Here is a 21652-nt window from a genome sequence, read left to right on the forward strand (position 1 = left end):
GCGGCCGACAGACGAGAACCACTTCCAGCAGCGGGTGGTTTGAGGATTACAGTGGTGCCAAACCCTGCAGGGAACCAACCCTCTACGGACCATCACTCCTCTTGCACCTCCGATCCAGTGGAGGAACCCACGGAATGCGCTGGGCCCTCTTCAAAGAGCATACCAGCTGTATCCAGTGGGCCTCCCCCCAACCAGATGTCGATCTCAGCATCGGAGGGAGAGCTGTTCTATTAAGATTCGGCCGCGCTCCCGCCCTCCGGGATGGTGGCAAAGCCTGAATCGGATCCGGAGATGGCAGCTATGCTTTCCCGGGCCACCGAGAGGGTAGGGCTCGAGTGGAAATCTCCACCACGTCCCAAGCCCTTGAGGCGGGATGATTGTTTTCTCGAGGTGGCTTGCGCTGGTTCTTAGCACCCCGCCCCGGTGCCTTTCTTCTCGGAAGTGCAAGACGAGCTCACCAGGTCGTGGACTTTACCTTTTACTGCCAGAATCCGGCCTGTGGGCTCCTCCTCCCTCACCTCCCTCCGTCTTACATGCTATGGCGTTACTGCAGGTGCACCAGGCCAAGGCACTGAAGGATCTGCACAAGGGTGGTCATGATCCGGAAGTTCTGAAAGAACTCTGAACCGCCACTGACCTTACGCTCTGATCGACAAAGGTCACCACGAATTCTCTTGGTCGTTCGATGTCCACGTTTGTGGTCAAGGAGCGCCATCTCTGGCTGAGTCTAGTTAAAATAAGGGATGCCGACAAAGATTGTTTACTTAATGGCCCTGTGTCCCAGACCGGCCTCTTCGGCGAAGTGGTCGAAAACCTGGCCCAGCAGTTCTCGGCTGCACAGGAGCAGACTGAGGCGGTCCAACCTTCTGCCGGGCGTGCAGCTGCTGCCTCCACCCATACGCCGGCTGCAGCACCCCAGCCTGCTCGCACAGGGCACTGGAAGGGGCAGCACCCATGGCGCTTTGGTAGGGATCCCAATTCGTCTGTCACCGACGTGACGTCGAGAGTGACTGACTGAAAGGGTACGTCTCGGTTACGTATAGTATGTAAAAAAAAAAAAAAAGTAACCCTCGTTCCCTGAAGGAGGGAACGGAGACATCCCGTCGCCACGGTTGCTGTACCGCCGCTTAGTGGCCTGGTCGCTGGCTCGGCTCCTCAGCGAAAACCTTGTATGCATTGGACCTGCTGCCTTATTATGCTCACGCTGTGATCAGCGGCAGCTGGATGAAGTAATTGCATGCCAATGTGTGTCACTTGACTGAAAACTGAAACTGCTTTGTAATAATTATTCATTTTAATATTTTATTAAACAATATAAAGTCATTTTATAAGACTTTTTAACTCAATTGTAATGGCCCTGATTTTAAAAACCACAAGCCAATAAAATAACCACACTTTTACTGAAAGTAACAATAAAATTGGACAGAAAAAAATATTAATATTTAATATCACTGTATTATTTTTATTCAGTTCTATGCAACAGAATCAAATATAACTTTTTTGGGACTAATTATCCAAATAATATATAGTCCTACAACACTATTATTATTAGCGCATTGTGAGCAGTGTTGCGCGACATATATTTTCGGCTGCAGAAAATATGGTGCATCCTTACTTTATTGTAGGTTTACATATTATATTTAAAATGACAGATACTACAAGCAACTACACTTAACGGTTTTTCAAAAAAAAAAAAAAAATAATAATAATAATAATAATACAGGCTAAGTAAATAACTTAGCCGGCCATGCAATTACTTCTCTGTCTTGTTTTGCAATAATCCATGTCTTTAGAGGAATTTTGGAAGAACTTTAAGAGTGGTTAACCTAATGAAGTAAAGTAAACAACCGTACGCTAACATCCAGAGGCACAGCAGCGTTTATTGATTGTTGCTAGGTTAATCGACAGGACAAAAAAATAAAAAATGCTACTTACGCGGGCAAAAACCAAATGATTCTCATTGTGGAGCACCTTGGTACCAAAGTCGTGGACCCTACCACTAACAAAAAAAATATATACATCCATACTTTTGTACGCTTTCATCTGTTTTTGTGTGTAGAAGGATGTCTGGAGGATGAGGTAGTTGCTGATGTCTACTGCCTCGATGGCAGGCAAATATTTAAGTTCAGCAGAAGATTCACTCCTCTTCATAATAAAAGGATCCCTTCCAACATATTTAATGATTTTCTGTTTATACCTTTCATTAGAAAGGTATGGGTATTCTTGTCTTGGGTATTCTACGTCATCCGCCAGAGCGGGTTCCGGTTTTGACAGTCGGCAGAAGTGAGAGAAAAGTGTTTATAAAGCACATACATTTTTTTTTTTTAAATGACCAATCATTTCGCTAGATAAGACCATTATTCATTGTCTGGTATGGTTTATAGCCATTTGAAGCTGCACTGAAACTGTAATTTTGACCTTTTGGAGTCCATTGAAGTCCACTATAGGGAGAAAAATCCTGGAATGTTTTCATCAAAAACCTCAATTTCTTTCTGACTGAAGAAAGAAATACATAAACATCTTGGATGACATGGGGGTGAGTAATTTATCAGGAAATTTTAATTTGAAAGTAAACTAATCCTTTAATATGGCCTCCCAATCGCAGAAATGAAAAGAGCCAATCGCTAATTGGTAAAGTCAGCGCATCACTGCAGCTGCCGTTAGAAGTGTCCTGGTTGCTATAGAAACAGTCAGCGTTCCGAGACATGGGCTTAGGACTGCGCATGCGCATTGGCTGATCTAGACTGAAAAAATAAGCTTTTTATAATGCTATTTGAGCAAAAGAAACTACATTTATAACAGTTGTTGTCAGATTTCTCTGGTGATTTCAAATATGAAATTTAATTGTGAGCTTAGTGAATAGTTTGGGATAATTTAATGTTTCCCCATACAAAGTGATAGGAGCTGCACTTGCATGCCCGAGAAGCATTTCAAAGATGGCCACAGAGTGACATGACTTGCCTCAAAGGGACTTTGGTTTCGGGGCCCTGGATAAGTTTTGACATGTCCTAACATTTATGCTTTTTCCAGTATCTTAAAGGGGTCATGCACTGAGAAACCGAAATTCACTTGATCTTTTGACATATAAGAGGTCAATGTACTATAAAACATCCTGTAAGTTTCAGAACTCAAAACTTTGTCATTAGTCTAAAAACAGTTTTTCGAATGTTCTACTCTATGATGTAATAGTGTGGATAAGCACCACCCCTGCAGCTTTAGATCAGTGCCTGCTTCTACATCGCTGCCTGTTTAGCCCCGCCCACTGATTTGTGCATGTAGTGTAATGAGGGTCGCCATGATTTTGCCAAGCAAGACATGTTCAACATCCTTTGTTGATTCTGGATCAACATTGCTATCCAAAAATATAGACTAAACTCAATCCCTACCCCTAAACCAAACCCTAACAATAATTTATTCCTTAAATCAGTGTGAAATGATAGCTGATTAACTAGGGTGTAGAAGCACCTAACCCTGATCATAAGCCTAAAACTTAAAAACTTCAATTCTGATTGGTTAATTGGAATGTTGTTCCAGGATAGACAAGGATGATGATCCAGGAACATGTTGTACTTGGTGAAATCATGGTCACTGTGTTATGAGAGAGGAAAACGCGCAGGTCTGAACAATAAAGATACTCTGAAGACAACAAGACAAGTACCAAGTTGTGGAAAAACAGTGTTTGCATTGCCTTCCTTATGATCAATCAATCACAGCAGTGGGCATTTGCTTGAGTCTACAATCCACCACGCCTATTCAAACAGAGCGTTCTGATGAGGGGGGTATAAAAACAGGACAGAAAATGTTCCTCAGAGAACATTGCAAAATTAAACATGGCAATTCATGACCCCTTTAAAACATTAATGGCTAAAGTCTGATTACTGTATTCAGCACAAACTGTGCTGCAATAATATGTAAGCAATATGAATGTACATTTTTGTGTTTTTAAGAAAACCTTTATGCCTGACTAGTGAAAACCTAGGTAATTAGTCAAAGCAATTGATTAGGGAAAAAATGGTTTGCATTAATTTTAGCCTTGCTTGTATCAAAAGAAAGAGAAATCAGCCTGTGTAAGGTTATGTTTTGTTGTTCCATATGTCATCAATTTATTAACATCCAGTTTTATCAAACAATAAACATTACTTCAACTTTGTTGAAAAGTTACAATAGAATAGTTAAGCTCCAGCCTTTAAATTTCTTTTGGATGAAGCTGAAGTTACTTGAAGCTACTTAAATGTTTTAACCCTCTGAGGTGTCCTGAAAGGCATTTTAATCATTCACTTTGTGATGAACCACCATGATAATACATTTCATCTTTACAGTTTTATATGGCTTTCCTCTTTTTGATCATTGTGTTTTTCTGTTAACACAGATTCAACATGAGTGATAAAAGTACATAATATTTATCTTAATCATTTATTTCAGTAGATTGAAGATTTGTAATTCTTGCTCAATTTTCCTAATAAGCTAATGCAACACAGCTAAACACTTTGTTACTTAAACTTACTGTTAAAATGCATTTACTTAATTGTTAAATTCTGAAAACCTACAAAACCTGCATTTGAACATCAGAGTATAGGAATTATACAGCAATGATACTCAATGTAACAAACTACATAATATTAAAATACATGTAGTCTAAAACTATTATGATTATCTACCTTTATGACTTTGTAACAATTGGAGTTTAAGTTAAATTGTTCTCATAGTGATGGCTTTACCAGTTTAATTACAATTGATGTTCTGTTAAAATGTTGACCAGAGAGGATGCTGGCTGAAATACTTTCAGAGTTAAGATGTGTTTTACTGTTTTTTTAAACCAGGGGTAAAATAAAGCATAGACCATAGGATTCAGACCTGAGTTAATATACACAACCCATGTCAAAACATTTATGGTTGTGGAAGAGATTACTGTAATAGAACAGATATAGTAGGGAATATAGCAAAGCAGATAAACAGTCACAATGATTCCTAATGTCAGAGCTGCTTTGCTCTCAGATTTCCTCCTCAATGAACCTTCATTTACGTATTTGCCACCCTTCATCAGGGTGTTTATAGCTTTCACTTGCTGATGTACAACATAGAAAATCCTCAAATAAAAAGATATGATCAGGATACAAGGAAAAATAAAAGACATGTTCAGATCAGTGACTCTCCAAGCAAAACCCATCATAACAGAACAATCTCCATAACACTTGTCTGTTCTGCGTGAAATGTCAAAATATCCATTATTAATTACAAAGGCAGTATTATAAGTTGAAGAGCAAATCCAGCTCAGACAAATGCTTGTTAATGTTTTAGTCATGGTTATTTTCTGTGGATACAGTAATGGGTGACACACAGCTACATACCGATCGACAGCAATTAAAACTAAATTACTAAGAGATGCTGAGAAAAGCACTGTCAGAATTATCAAATAGAGTCCACAGAAAGTGTCTCCAAAGTACCAACACATCTCAATCAGCCTCATGGCCTCTATGGGCATCACAAGTCCAAGAAGAAGGTCGGCAACAGCCAGAGAGAGAATGATCAGGTTGGTTGGAGTGTGAAGTTTCTTGAAGTGAGAGATGGAGATAATCACCAGCAGGTTCAGAAACACAGTCCATGCTGACAGCAATGATACAAACACATATATGATATTATATTCATGACTGGAGTGTTTTCCCTTGATACATGATGAGTTGATGGCAGGAAAGCAGTATTGGGTCTCATGACCCTCTGTCTCATAAGCCATGATTAAAGCTCCTCCTGTTAGGAGTTTGTTCTGCTCTCCTTACTGTCCTTTCATTTATACAGTGTCTGGATCAGACTGACCAACCCATCTACCACCCACTCTGATGCAGTATAATGACATCATTTCCATCCAGCACTCTCAAGCTTGATCTGACTGAAGTGATCTAAAGACACCTCATTTAGGATCTATACAATATTCCTGCTATATTTTATGTAATTATTTTTAATTTTTTAATTATTATTTTTCAATTAATTATTTAGAGTATGTTGGCCCTTAGTAATTTTATCTGTTCCACCACAGTTTCATAATGAAACAAAAATCCAATCTATTCAACTATTTATTCCAACTATTTATTCTGTCGCACTGCGAGTTCCAAAGCAAAGCACAACACTGGGTTTAAGCAGTTTGAGCAAACTCAATGTCTGCATTTGTTGTGAATTTAACATGCATTTAAGAATGCCAACATCAGTGCTGGCTCTATCTAAATAAGTGCAGCACCCTGCTAGCAAATAACAAAAAGTGTTTTGTTTTCTATAATCATGAAAACTGTAATTTGTTAAGCCAGTGACAGACAGAAATCAGAAAATTCCTAATGGAGAGTCCCCTGCTCTGCTCGTTGGTACTTAAAGGTGTCATATGATGTGATTTCTATTTTCCCTTTCTCTTTGGAGTGTTACAAGCTCTTGGTGCATAAAGATCTGTTAAGTTGCAAAGACTAAAAAAGTCTCAAATCAAAAGATATATTCTTTATAAAAGTTAAGAGTCAACAACGCCCTCCTAAAACAGCTCACTCTAATACGCCCCCACATGTCTACATCACGATGTGGGAAGATTTGCATAACACAACCCAAATGTTCACACAAAGAAAGAAGGCGTAACTATTATTCTCGCTTTTGCTGCTGCCACCATGTTGTGGAGTCACAGCTTTTTTTTTCATTCTGAAAGCGAAACTACTTTGTTTGGCCTTTCAAAAGAGGACACAACTAGAAATCAGTGGTTAGGTTGTATTTACAACACTGTTCCAGAACAGTTCAACCCAGATATTCAGATGTGTGCAGTGCATTTTATGGAGGATGAGGTCTGTTTCCTGAATCAGTAGCCTACGCAAGTTTTGAGCAGTGTAGAGTGGGCTTGTTGTTTCTCCGATCACAAATGTAGACATGGTTTTATGTTTACGCAGCGCGATACACAACACGTAAAAATACAGTATAAGTAATTATAATCAGTAATTATGTCCCCACTGGATGCAACAAATTCCTTGTTTGTAATGGGTTTTATTTGTTTTGTCTCGTCTAGTAATGTCCGGATCACAAACGAATCGTTCTATTACATAGAATGGATATATCGTCCGGATTTTCTTGGTGAATTGGTCAAACCAGTTCACCAAATCGAACTGAATCGTTTGAAACAGTTTGCATCTCCAGTACGCACTAATCCACAAATTACTTAAGTTATTCGGTTTATAAACGTGCCTGAAACTCCCTCTGATGCAAAATAAACCAATATCCCGGGTTATTTAGTTACTCCTAATAGTACATTGACTGAACTGCTAAAAGAGAACCGATGATGGGATGTGCATGAGCAGAGCAGCTGGACTGAGTCTCGCCCTGCTTGGAGATGGCATCGCAGTATGTTAAGGGGTGTAACATTTGCATCACACGCTTGAGGCATTCGGCCAATCACAATACACTGGATAGTGAGAACTCTAGCTGCTGCATTTTGGACCAGCTGGAGTTTGTTTAATAAGGGTGGAGAACAACCACCCAGTAAAGCATTACAATAATCTAACCTTGAGGTCATGAACGCATTAATTAACTTTTCTGCATTTGACATTGAGAACATAGGTCTTAATTAGGGCCCGAGCACCGATGGTGCGAGGACCCTCTTGGAATTGCTCCGTTTATTAGGGCCCGAGCACTGGTGGTGCGAGAACCTTCTTGGAATTGCTCTGTTTATTATTTTTCTTCCGCTTCTTCTTCTTCTCCGAAATGAATCGCATTTTTGAGGACCTAAACATGCTCCAAAACTCACGAAACTTTGCACACGCATCAGAACTGGTGAAAATTTACATCTGATATAGGTTTCAGAAGTGGGTGTGGCAAAATGGCTCGATTGCGCCACCTGTTAAATTTCAATGGAGTGCGCCTCGAGCTACGTTTCACGAATGCATGAAAATCGGTACATACGTGTAACACACCATTACCTACAAAAAAGTCTCTTGGAACAAAATCCAAGACCCAACAGGAAGTAAGTTATTTTGAATTTTCTGTTTGATTTTGGGCAGTTTTTGGCATTTCCATGCCTTGTACTTTGAAGAACTCCTCCTACAGTTTTAATCGGATTATCTTCAAATTTGGTGGGGGTCATCATAAGACCTTTGTGACGTTAAATTGCGAAGATTTTGAGTTTTCGTCAAGGGGTGTGTCCCTGGCAGCCTGACAAATTTTGATGTTTCACCGTGAAACAGGAAGTCAACATGCTAGAAACATACTAATACATGCTGTGTATTACAAGTGAAAAAGGAAGTTTTTGTAACTCAGGCAAGCAATGCCCAATCTGCCCCAAACTTCACACATTTTATAAGAGTCCTGGCCTGAACACATCAACATGCCCATATTCGGTTATAGTCATAGCGTCTCCTGCTGGCAACAGGAAGTGTCGTGTGTAACATTGTTATGGACTGCTTGCAAGATAATAAAAAGCATCAAGAAGTGTTAAATATGCTGGCAAAATTCTAGAAGCATGCTAAAACATGCTAGCAACACTTAGCTCAGTGTTAAAGCATGCTATTAATGCAGTGTTGCAGAACATTACTGTAACTGGTGCATACAATGTCCAATCTGCCTCAAACTTCACAAGTTTGATTAGAGTCCTGGCCTGAAGATATCTACATCCTCATATTTGGTTATAGTTATAGTGCCACCTACTGGCAACAGAAAGTGACATGTTTTACACTTATGCACTATTAGCAACAAAGTAAAATATGCCATTGTGTGCTAATCATGCTAGAAATATTCTCAAACATGCTAGTAACACTTACTATGTGCTAAAGTATGCTATTAATACTATGAAACAGGGAGTTGTTGTAACTCAGGCAAGCAATGCCCAATCTGATATGAGGTTTATATGTTTTATTTTTGTTATTTCATGTGTTTTATAAGAGTCCCATATTCAGTTATAGTCATAGCGCCACCTGCTGGCAACAGGAAGTGTCATGTGTAACATTGTTATGGACTGCTTTCAAAATAATAAAAAGCATCAACAAGTGTTAAATAGGCTGGCAAAATTCTAGAAGCATGCTAAAACATGCTAGCAACACTCAGCTCAGTGTTAAAGCATGCTATTAATGCAGTGTTGCAGAACATTACTGTAACTCATGCATACAATGTCCAATCTGCCTCAAACTTCACAAGTTTGATTAGAGTCCTGGCCTGAAGATATCTACATCCTCATATTTGGTTATAGTTATAGTGCCACCTACTGGCAACAGAAAGTGACATGTTTTACACTTATGCACTATTAGCAACACAGTAAAATATGCCATTGTGTGCTAATCATGCTAGAAATATTCTTAAACATGCTAGCAACACTTACTATGTGCTAAAGGATGCTATTAATACTATGAAACAGGAAGTTGTTGTAACTCATGCATGCAATGTGCCCCGATCTGCCCCAAACTTCACATGTTTTGTAAGTGTCCTGGCCTGAAGACATCTACATGCCAAAATTCAATTATAATTATAGCGCCAACTGCTGGCAAAAGGAAATGACTTATTTTAAACTAACTTAAACATGAAATGTCTGATCTGCCCTAAACTTCACATGTTTGATAAGATTCCTGGTCTCAACAGATCTTAAGACCAATATTTCAGTTATAATCATACCGCCACCTGCTGGCGACAGGAAATTACTTGTTTTAAACTAACTTAAGCATGCAATATCTGGTCTACCCAAAGTTCATGTGTTTGATATGGGTCCTGGCCTGAACTCATCTTTAGGCCAATATTTATTTATAGTCTTAGCGCCACCTGCCTGCAACAGGAAATTACTTATTTTACACTAACTTAAACACGCAATGTCTGATCTATCCAAAACTTTGCATGTTTGGTAAAAGTCCTGGCCTGAAGACATTTACATGCCGATATTCAGATATAATCATAGCGCCACCTGTTGGCAGCAGGAAATGTGGCACAAATATTTACCATTTTAAAAGCATATGGTCCAACGTTCACTGATCTCCTATGTCAACCAGGTGGTGGTGAGCCTGGGTGCGAGGGCCCTTTCATCACTGCTTGCAGCTTTAATTTAGATATATTTTTGTGATGGAAAAATGCAGTTTTACAAATGCTAGAAATGTGGCTTTCAAAGGAAAGATTGCTATCAAATAGCACACCTAGGTTCCTAACTGATGAAGAAGAATTGACAGAGCAGCCATCAAGTGTTAGACAGTGTTCTGGTTCATTACATGCAGAAGTTTTAGATCCGATAATTAACACCTCTATTTTTTTCTGAATTTAACAGTAAGAAATTACTCATCATCCAGCTCCTCTTTGGCGAGGATTAGGATGGTGTATGCAGTGTTACATTTTTCATTCAGCTCTGCCAATTGCGTGGAACGGCTGGCAGCTAGGGGTATGCTATATTGACAAAAAAATGTGCTGATCTTGTGTTATTGTGCTGGTAGTCTTAAGGACTACCGTGGACAGCTGACTTTGATATTCTTCATATTCTTTGTGGTGGTCAGTTCATAGCAGGGATAGAAATGAATCTTTTCCAATAGTGCAAGGCAAGTGTGAAATCATATTCCTCTGTAAATAAATACAATTTAAATTCATGTCTCACACATTTCAATGCACTTTGAATGGAACATATACGTTCGCTTCGAACTGGAATCATAGTGGAATATCCTGTGATGTCCACTTCGCAGGGCACTTATGTTCAAACAGAACAAACATCTGAAGCCATAAGAGAAATATACAAAATGTGTAGAGCGGTGGGGGAGCGTGGGGTGAGAGGACTGGAATTGAGAACCAGTGCTCTACACTGCTCAGAACTTGCGTTTGAAACATCAGTGGCAAATCCTTTACATATGTAAACGTACTTACAGACTGTGAGTCAGTACAGCTGGCATTTTAGTCTTCTCTCCCAGGATCAGGAAACAGTCCTCCATAAAATGTGTTGCACACATCTAAATATTTGGGTTGAAGTGTTATGTAATTTTGTTGTGTATACGTATTTATAACTGATTTCTAGTTGTGTCCTCTTTTGGAAGACCAAACAAAGTATTTTTGCTTTCACAATGAAACAGGGTCTCCACAACATGGCGCCAACGGCAACAGCGAGAATCAAAGTTACGCCTTCTTTCTTTGCATGAACATTTAGGTGGTGTTATGCAAATCTACCCACATCGTGACGTAGATGTGGGGGCATGTTTAAATGAGGCATTTTAGGAGGGCGTGGACGAGTCTTAACTTTTATAAAGAATATCTCTTTGGGTTTGAGACTTTAGTCTTTGCAACTTTAGGGATCTTATCTATTCATGAACAGGTTGTATCAATCCAAAGAGAAAGGAAAACTTGAAATCGAATCATATGACCCCTTGTGTCTCCCGACTGCCTGCTGGAGATGGACATGAAATGAGTCCCATACCCTCTCGCTCTCACGGAACTAGTAATCTACCACTGGGACTTCTTGAACACTCCTCGGTCCAGGGAAACAGTGGCGCATGGTATCCAAGGACACACTGAAATGGAGTGAGTCCGGTGGTTTCCTGGCACAGGGAATTCTGGGCATACTCTGCCCAGGGTAGATACTGGCTCCAGCTGTCCTGATGTTCATGACAGTAGGCCCGGAGATACCGCCTGATTTCTTGGATTTTACGTTCAGTCTGGCCATTGGTCTGCGGGTAGTATCCGGAGGATAAACTGACCGATACTCCCAGGTGGCAGGAAAACCCTTGCAAGACCCTGGAGATGAACTGGGGGCCCCTGTTGGAAACTATGCCTTCCGGAAAACCGACGTTCCTATATACGTGTTGGAATAGGGCTTCTGCTGTTTCCAGGGTGGTAGGTAACCTTCGTAGTGGGATTAATTTGCAGGATTTGGAGAACCAGTCAATGACTATTAGGATGGTTGTTAATCCATTCGAAGGAGGGAGGTCAGTGGCAAAGTCCACCCCAAGGTGGGAACAGAGCCGGGGAGGGAGGAGTAATGGGACCAGTTTACCCTCAGGCAGATGACGTGGCATGGTGGAGATGGCACAGATCGAACATTCCTTGACGTAGCGGGTGACATGTTGGGCCACCATTAGCGGTTCTGGAGGAGCGAGAGGGTTCGGTGGCTGCCTGGGTGCCCGGATCCCAGAGAGGTGTGGATGGAGTCCAGAAGGGCCAGACGCAGGGTGGATGGGACGTAACTTTTCCCTTCTGGATCTCCCGGCAAAGCAGTTTCCGTGAGAGTGGCGGCATGGATTTGGTCGTCGAATGCCCACTGGATAGGAGACATGAAGACTGAAGGTGGTAGGATGGACTCTGGTTCCTCTGGGGTTGGATCAGGCTGGTGAATGTAGCAAAGTGCGTCCACTTTGACGTTCTTACTCCCCGGACAATAAGTGACCATAAAGTGGAAGCGGGTAAAGAACAAAGCCCAGCGGGCCTGCCTAGGGTTAAGATGCTTGGCTTCTCGGAGGTACTGCAAGTTTTTGTGGTCTGTGATCACCTCAAATGGATGTTGGGCACCCTTTAACCAATGCCGCCACTCCTCCAGGGCAGAGAGAGGTGAGTGGTGCCGCCTTCTGGCTATAGTGGGCGATAAAGCGGCTGTAGAAATTTGCGAACTCCAGGAACCTCTGAATCTTTGACCGTAGTGGGTTGTGGCCAGTTCCGAACCGCATTCACCTTTCTCTGGTCCATTTGTATTCCTGCAGGGGTGATAATGTAGCCCAGAAAGTGGTTGGTGGATTTGTGGAATTCACATTTCTCAGCTTTTAAATACAGGTGATGTTGGCGGAGGCGTTGGAGTACCCAGGGGACATGGCCATGGTGTTCTTCTAGATTGGGCGAGTACATGAGTATATCATCTATGTAGATGAGGACGAACCAGTTGAGCATGTCTCTGAAGATCTCGTGCATAAAATTTTGGAAGACGGAAGGTGAGTTGGAGAGCCCACAGGGTATCACCCAGTACTCATATTTCCTGGTTGGCATCACAAAAGCGGTCTTCCATTCGTCACCCATGTGGATGCAGATAAGGTTATAGGCGCTCCTTAGATCCAGCTTGTTGAAGACACGGGCACCACGTAGTCCCTCCAAGGCCGCTGGAACCAGTGGAAGGGGATAGGCGAATTTCACCATCTGGTCATTGAGTGCACGGTAATCAATACAGAACCTCAGACCCACATCTTTCTTGGCCACGAAGAAGAAGCTCAACGCTGCGGGTGAGGTGGATGGATGGATGAACCCCTGTTGTAAGGCTTCTTGAAAGGTATTCCTCCATAGCGGCTCTCTCCGGGATCAACAGTGGATAGATGTGTCCTTTGGGTAGTTTGGGGCCTGGTAGCAGGTCAATAGCACAGTCCCATGGCTGGTGAGGTGGAAGGTGAGTGGCTGCAACCATGCTGAACATATCCTGGAACGCCTGATACTCAGGAGGAATAGGAGTGACATGCGGTGAGTCTGGGCTTTCCACAGAGGTGGAGCAGATGGAGAGGATGGTTCAAACTAAGATCAGAACAGGCAGATCCTTTAAACATTCCTGCTTACACTCCGCACTCCACTCGAGAACATTCGTGGAGTTTGTGCTTACTATGGTTTGATGTTTAAGGTACCAGGGGCATCCCAGGACGATGTCCATGACAGCCTCCTCCAGCACCAGTAGCGAGATCCATTCAGTGTTGAAGCACCCAATACGTAGACCAACCTCTGGTGTGCGGTGCCGCACCAGCCCCTTGCCCAGCGGCTTTCCATGGACAGTGGATATCTGGTAGGTGGTGTCATTTTTTTGCAACAGGGAATTTTGAATTCAGCAAGGCTACAGGAGGAGATTAAATTTCCAGACGCTCCAGAGTCCATGAGGATTTTGACTGGAAAGGATTGGTTTTGATACAGTAGAAGTGCATCTATATGAGGCATGCAGGATACATCTGGAGTGATTTGGATAGTACTCATCACTGGGTGTGGTGGAAAAACGGGGCAGGTGTGGAGCTGGTGTTCACTGGATCCATGGTAGAGACAGAGGCCATGGATGAGTCGATGGGGCCGTTCCGTGGAGGATAGGTGGTAATTATCCGTGATCATGGGCTCTGGTGCTGGAGGTGAGAGGTTGTGTGAGGCAGCTGCAGCAGGTATGGATTCCATATGGCAAGCCGCAAAGTGTTGAGAGATGCGAGTTGCCTTTTGGAGGAAGCTTTCGAGCCCAATTCCATGACAGTACCATTATGTACTGCCCATTTAAGGAAATTTACAGTAACTTACCATTTCTAACATGGAAAATTTAAGATATAACATTGCAACTACAATGTGTGTTGTTTTGTCTAAAACAAAACCATATGAATTGTAATTGCAATATTTGATCTTACTTTCCCTGCTAAAGTGTTTTACAGATTAACAGTTGCTGTCATTTCCCATAGTAGAGTAGGGTATAAAAAACAGTACTATGTACAGCATATTTATACACCTTTTGTACATGTGATGGCATCAGCCACTTGCATTTTTCCGTTGTGCAGGAGGCTATATCTTAACACTAGCTTCAATAGGAAAAAGTACTGCCCCTACATGAGAACAGGATTCTGATAATCTGAAAAAGAATAGAATAGAATTTCTTAATTAATCACAAATGGTTGATACATTAAGATATAATAATAATAATATATTAACAGATTATAGGGATTCACCAAAATGAAAATTCTGGGCAGAAACCAAAAATTTTGGATGCACTTGACTGAAAACTGAAACTGCTTTGTAATAATTATTAATTTGAATATTTTATTAAATAATATAAAGTCTTTTGTAAGACATTTTAACTCAATTTTAATGGCTTTGATGTGATTAATGAATTTCTTATTTAACCACAAATGGCTGACACATTAAGATATAATAATAATAATATATTAACAGATTATAGGGATTCACTGAAATGAAAATTCTGGGCCGAAACCAAAAATTTTGGATGCACTTGACTGAAAACTGAAACTGCTTTGTAATAATTATTAATTTTAATATTTTATTAAATAATATAAAGTCATTTTGTAAGACTTTTTAACTCAATTTTAATGGCTTTGAATTTAAAAAGCACAAGCCAATAAAATAACCACAGTTTTACTGAAAGTAAAAAAAAAGTAAAAAAAAAGTAAAAAAAAAAAATTAATATTTAACATCACCGTATTATTTGTATTCAGTTCTATGCAACAGAATCAAATATAACTTTTTTGGGACTAATTATCCAAATAATATATAGTCCTACAACGCTATTATTATTAGCGTATTGTGAGCAGTGCGGCGCGACATATATATTTTTGGCTGCAGAAAGTATGGTGCATCCTTACTTTATTGTAGGTTTACATATTGTATTTAAAATGACAGATACTACAAGCAACTACACTTAACTGTTATACAAAAAAAATAAATAAATAAATACAGGCTACGTAAATAACTTACCCTGCCATGCAACTGCCATGCAACTGCAATGCGCTGCAATTACTTCTCTGTCTTGTTTTGCAATAATCCATGTCTTTAGAGGACTTTCGGCGGATCTTTAAGAGTGGTTAACCTAATAAAGTAATGTAAACAACTGTATGCTAACATCCAGAGGCACAGCAGCATTTATTGATTGTTGCTAGGTTAATCGACAGGGCAAAAAAAAATAAAAAATGGTACTTGCAGGCAAAAACCAAACGATTATCATTGTGGAGCACCTTGGTACCAAGGTAGTTGACCCAGCCATTAATGAAAAAATTATATGCATCCATACTTTGCACACTTTCATCTGTTTTTGGGTGTAGAAGGATGTCTGGAGGACGAGGTAGTTGCTGATGTCTACTGTCTTGATGGCAGGGAAATATTTAAGTTCAGTAGAAAATTCGCTCCTCTTCATAATATCTTCAACATATTTGATGATTTTCTGTTTATACCTTTCTTTAGAAATAGTTTAAACTGTTACAATACATACTTTCCTCTCTGACTTCCATTCTGGTTTTTTAACTTCCTGCCCTCCATCTGAATTTTGTGCTTCATCAGAATCACATGATTGCAAACAACCTATTAAAAGTAGTATAAAAATATTGAAAGTGAAAAAGTGAAAGTGACGTGACATTCAGCCAAGTATGGTGACCCATACTCAGAATTCGTGCTCTGCATTTAACCCATCCGAAGTGCACACACACAGAGCAGTGGACACACACACACACTGTGAACACACACCCGGAGCAGTGGGCAGCCATTTTATGCTGCTGCGGCGCCCGGGGGAGCAGTTGGGGGTTCGGTGCCTTGCTCAAGGGCACCTAAGTCATGGTATTGAAGGTGGAGAGAGAACTGTACATGCACTCCCCCATTGTCATGTTCTAGTGAAACAAGTATCTGTATTTTGTCTCATCTCGTGAGCTAAGTGTATTGTCACACCCCTAGTGTCGAAAAGTCGAAAAGTCAACCATATATTCATGAAAAAAATATCAGTTTGAATAAGGAAAGCAATAACTTTGCACTAGTATCCCTTCAAATGTTAAAGAAAGGACTGCCCCATCCCACACCTGGAAAAAAGTTCAGGTTCAGGATTTTTTATTTTTTTTGCTTTAACCCCTGTGTTTTACTAAATTCTGCTGAGGTGAAATTCAGTGCAGTCCTGTATTGTGATATGTACTGTATCTTGGCCTCTGTATCGTGATATGTATCGTCACTCCACACAGGCAGCGTACGCTCTTCTGTGTCAGCCATGACACAGGATGCGCTGTTTTCTTTCAAATCAAAGTGTAAATATACGTAGAAAATGTATCCTTGTGGTGCAGCTGACACAGTAGAGCATAAGTTGCCTGTGTATAGCTCAGATTTGCCAAAATGGCGCTTCGCTGATGTGGAATGACACAGAGGAGACAAATTGTTGAATAAAGTCATTATTTTTGTTTTATTCGGACACAAAAAGTATTGTCGTCGTTTCATAACAGTACGGTTGAACCACTGATGGCAGATGGACTATTCTGACGATGCTTTTCATACTTTTCTGGACCGTGACAGTATATTTTACTTGGCAGTCTATGGGACAGTCACAAGCCTCACTGTTTTCATCAAAAATATCTTAAATTGTGTTCCGAAAACGAACAAAGCTTTTACATGTTTGGAATGACATGGGGGTAAGTGATTAATGACAAAATGTTCATTTTGGGGTAGAGTATCCCTTTAAGGCATTTTGCAGGGTGTCATGGGTGGAAATGTCTCATGCTCAAACACACACACAGTGCTTTTGATGTTTTATCAAGAAATCAATTACAGTAAACTCTGAAGTCCTGTTATGGACATTATGGCTTGTTATTTTGGAAATGTGCACCTTAGGGTGCTGTTAACACCTGTGCTACATGTAGAGATAATTCTCAAGTGAATCAATCAATGAAGGTGCAAAAGAAACACAGGGAAGCACACACAACAGACTGATGTAACATCTAATGCTTTCTACTGCAGGTCCAGTGATTTAACCCTCTGGCATCTAACACCATGTCTACACTAGACGTGACAGTTGTCGTGTTGCGCTGCGCCACGCCGCAACAACTAAAGTCTGTCTAAACTGGACTCGACAAAGCGACCGTTGAAAATCATTCAGTGTAGACAGCATCACTGATCATAATGAGTTCTATAGTATTTTGTCACGCCATTCGCATCCAGTGTTGACACGGTGTGGGGGGTTTTGGCAAATACTATAGAATACCCAAGATGTGTCACTTGTATAGTTTTGAATGGGGAAAAATGCAACACTTAATATGGCCTCTCAATCGCAGGAAGCCCCGCCTTCTGAATGAAAGAGCCAATCGCTAATTGGTGAAGTCAGCGCATCACTGCAGCTGCCATTAGAAGCGTCCCGGTGGATACAGAAACAGTCAGTGTTCTGAGACGTGCGCTTAGGACTGCGCATGCACATTAGCATATCTAGCCTGAAGAAATACGCTTTTTATTATGCTATTTGAGCAAAAGAAACTACATTTATGACACAGTTGCTGTCAGATTTCACTGGTGATTTCAAATATGAAATTTAATTGTAAGCTTAGTGAACAGTTTGGGATAATTTAATGTTTCCCCATACAAAGTGATAGGAGCTGCACTTGCATGCCCGAGAAGCATTTCAAAGATGGCCACCGAGTGATATGATTTGCGTTGACATTTGTGCTTTTTCCAGTATCTTAAAGGGGTCATGAACTGAGAAACCAAAATTCACTTGATCTTTTGACATATAAGAGGTCAATGTACTATAAAACATCCTGTAAGTTTCAGAACTTAAAACTTTGTAAAAACAGCTGTTGGAATGTTCTGCTCTATGATGTAATAGTGTGGATAAGCACCGCCACCGCAGCCTTGATTTTGCCAAGTAAGACATGTTCGACATCTTTTGATGATCCTGGATCAACATTACTATCCAAAAATATAGACTAAATTCAATCCCTACCCCTAAACCCTACCAATAATTTATTCCTAAAATCAGTGTGAAATGATAGCTGATTAACAATGGTGTAGAAGCACCTAACCCTGATCATAAGCCTAAAACAGATATTCCCTGAAAAGTTATCCCTCAATTTTGATTGGTTAATTGGAATGTTGTTCCAGGATCAGCAAGGATATTGATCCAGGAGCATGTTGTACTTGGTGAAACCATGGTCACTGTGTTATGAGAGAGGCAAATGCGCAGGTCTACACTGAAACCAAACAATAAAGATGCTCTGAAGACAACAAGACAAGTGCCAAATTGTAGAAAAACAGGGTTTGCATTGCCTTAATCTGATCAATCAATCAATCACAGCAGTGGGCATTTGCTTGAGTCTACAATCCACCACACCTATTCAAACAGAGTGTTTTTTTTAATGTAAAAATCTTTATAACATTATGATTGGACCTCAGAAAACATTGCAAAAGTAAACGAGGCAATTCATGACCCCTTTAAAACATTAATGGCTATAGTCTGATTACTGTATTCAGCACAAACTGTGCTACAATAATATGTACTGTAAGCAACATGAATGTACATTTTTGTGTTTTTAAGAAAACAACATTTACGCCTGGCTAGTGAAAAACTAGGTAATTAGTCAAAGCAACTGATTAGGGAAAAGATGGTTTGCATGAATTTTAGCCTTGCTTGTATTGAACGAAAGAAAGAAAGAAAGAAAGAAAGAAAGAAAAAAAGAAAGAAATGAGCCTGTGCGAGGTTATGTTTAGCTGTTCCATATGTCATCAATTTATTAACATCCAATTCTATCAAACAATAAACATTACTTCAACTTAATTGAAAAGTTACAATAGAATAGTTAAGCTACAGCCTTTAAATTTCTTTTGGATGAATCTGAAGTTACTTTGTTTTAAATGTTTTAACCCTCTGATGTGTCCTGTAAGACATTTTAATCATTCACTTTGTGATGAACCACCATGATAATACATTTTATCTTTACAGTTTTATATGGCTGTCCTCTTTTTGATCATGTTTTTCTGTTAACACAGATTCAACATGATGGATAAAAGTGAAGCATAAAGTACATAATATTTATCTTTATCATTTATTTCAGTAGATTGAAGATTTGTAATTCTTGCTCAATTTTCCTAATAAGCTAATGCAACACAGCTAAACACTGTGTTAAAATGCATTTACTTAATTGCTAAATTCTGAAAACCTACAAAACCTGCATTTGAACATCAGAGTATAGGAATTATACAGCAATGATACTCAATGTAACAAACTACATAATATTAAAATACACGTAGTCTAAAACTATTATGATTATCTACTTTTATGACTTTATAACAATTGGAGTTTATGTGAAATCGTTCTCATAGTGATGGCTTTACCAGTTTAATTACAATTGATGTTCTGTTAAAATGTTGACCAGAGAGGATGCTGGCTGAAATATTTTCAGAGTTAATATGTGTTTTACTGTTTTTTTAAACCATGGGTAAAATAAAGCATAAACCATAGGATTCAGACCTGAGTTCATATACATGACCGATGTCAAAACATTTATGGTTATGGAAGAGATTACTGTAATAGAACAGATATAGTAGGGAATATAGCAAAGCAGATAAACAGTCACAATGATTCCTAATGTCAGAGCTGCTTTACTCTCAGATTTCCTCCTCAATGAACCTTCATTTACGTATTTGCCACCCTTCATCAGGGTGTTTATAACTTTCACTTGCTGATGTACAACATAGAAAATCCTCAAATAAAAAGATATGATCAGGATACAAGGAAAAATAAAAGACATGTTCAGATCAGTGACTCTCCAAGCAAAACCCATCATAACAGAACACTCTCCATAACACTTGTCTGTTCTGCGTGAAATGTCAAAATATCCGTTATTAATTACAAAGGCAGTGTTATAAGTTGAAGAGCAAATCCAGCTCAGACAGATGCTTATTAATGTTTTAGTCATGGTTATTTTCTGTGGATACAGTAATGGGTAACACACAGCCACATACCGATCGACAGCAACTAAAACTAAATTACTAAGAGATGCTGAGAGAAGCATCGCAATAAATATTGAATAGAGTCCACAGAAAGTGTCTCCAAAGTACCAACACATCTCAATCAGCCTCGTGGCCTCTATGGGCATCACAAGTCCAAGAAGAATGTCGGCAACAGCCAGAGAGAGAATGATCAGGTTGGTTGGAGTGTGAAGTTTCTTGAAGTGAGAGATGGAGATAATCACCAGCAGGTTCAGAAACACAGTCCATGCTGACAGCAATAATACAAACATATAGATGATATTATATTCATGACTGGAGTGTTTTCCCTTGATACATGATGAGTTGATGGCAGGAAAGCAGTATTGAGTCTCATGACCCTCTGTCTCATAAGCCATGATTAAAGCTCCTCCTGTTAGGAGTTTGTTCTGCTCTCCTTACTGTCCTTTCATTTATATAGTGTCTGGATCAGACTGACCAACCCATCTACCACCCACTCTGATGCAGTATAATGACATCATTTCCGTCCAGCACTTTCAAGCTTGTTCCTACTGATGTGATCTAAAGACACCTCCTTTAGGATCTATACAATATTCCTGCTATATTTTAATTATTATTTTTCAATTAATTATCGAGAGTATGTTGGCCCTCAGTACTTTAATCTGTTCCACCACAGTTTCATAATGAACCAAAAATCCAATCTCATAATGAACCAAAAAAGGTCTAACACTGTGCTTTACAGTTTAATTAAATATATATTTATTCTGTCGCGGTGCGAGTTCCAAAGCAAAGCACAGCACTGGGTTTAAGCAAGAAGCTCATTATGTGGTGTTTTCAGCAGTTTGGTTCACAAAGAATGTAGCAAACTCAATGTCTGCATTTTTTGTGAATTTAACATGCATTTAGGAATGCCAACATCAGTTCTGGCTCTATCTAATTAAGTGCAGCACCCTGCTAGCAAATAACAAAAAGTGTATTGTTTTCTATAATCACGAAAACTCTAAATTGTTAAGCCAGTGACAGACAGAAATCAGAAGATTCCTAATGGATAGCCCCCTGCTCCGCTCATTGGTACTTAAAGGGGTCATATGATGCAAATTCAATTTTCCCTTTCTCTTTGGAGTGTTACAAGCTCTTGGTGCATAAAGAAGATCTGTAAAGTTGCAAAGAATTATGTCTCAAATCCAAAGAAATATTGTTTATAAAAGTTAATAGTCACCCACGCCCTCCTAAAACAGCTCATTCTAATACCCCCCCCCCCATGTCTACATCACAATGT

The 21652-nt window shown here is 39.8% G+C and overlaps 2 protein-coding genes across 2 annotated transcripts; both read right to left on the reverse strand.

Annotated features, from left to right (window-relative positions):
* Positions 1-4640: 4640 nt before the first annotated feature.
* On the reverse strand, positions 4641-5746 carry LOC109108715 (trace amine-associated receptor 13c-like). Its single transcript, XM_042732009.1, has one exon. The coding sequence runs from the start codon at positions 5729-5731 to the stop codon at positions 4727-4729; it is 1005 nt and encodes a 334-aa protein (XP_042587943.1). The 5' UTR covers positions 5732-5746; the 3' UTR covers positions 4641-4726.
* A 13321-nt stretch (positions 5747-19067) lies between these two features.
* LOC122138611 (trace amine-associated receptor 13c-like) lies at positions 19068-21417 on the reverse strand. Its single transcript, XM_042732010.1, has one exon. The coding sequence runs from the start codon at positions 20769-20771 to the stop codon at positions 19767-19769; it is 1005 nt and encodes a 334-aa protein (XP_042587944.1). The 5' UTR covers positions 20772-21417; the 3' UTR covers positions 19068-19766.
* Between the last annotated feature and the right edge of the window lie 235 nt (positions 21418-21652).

The sequence above is a fragment of the Cyprinus carpio genome, chromosome B10 (assembly GCF_018340385.1).
Source record: "Cyprinus carpio isolate SPL01 chromosome B10, ASM1834038v1, whole genome shotgun sequence".
Taxonomy (NCBI): domain Eukaryota; kingdom Metazoa; phylum Chordata; class Actinopteri; order Cypriniformes; family Cyprinidae; genus Cyprinus; species Cyprinus carpio.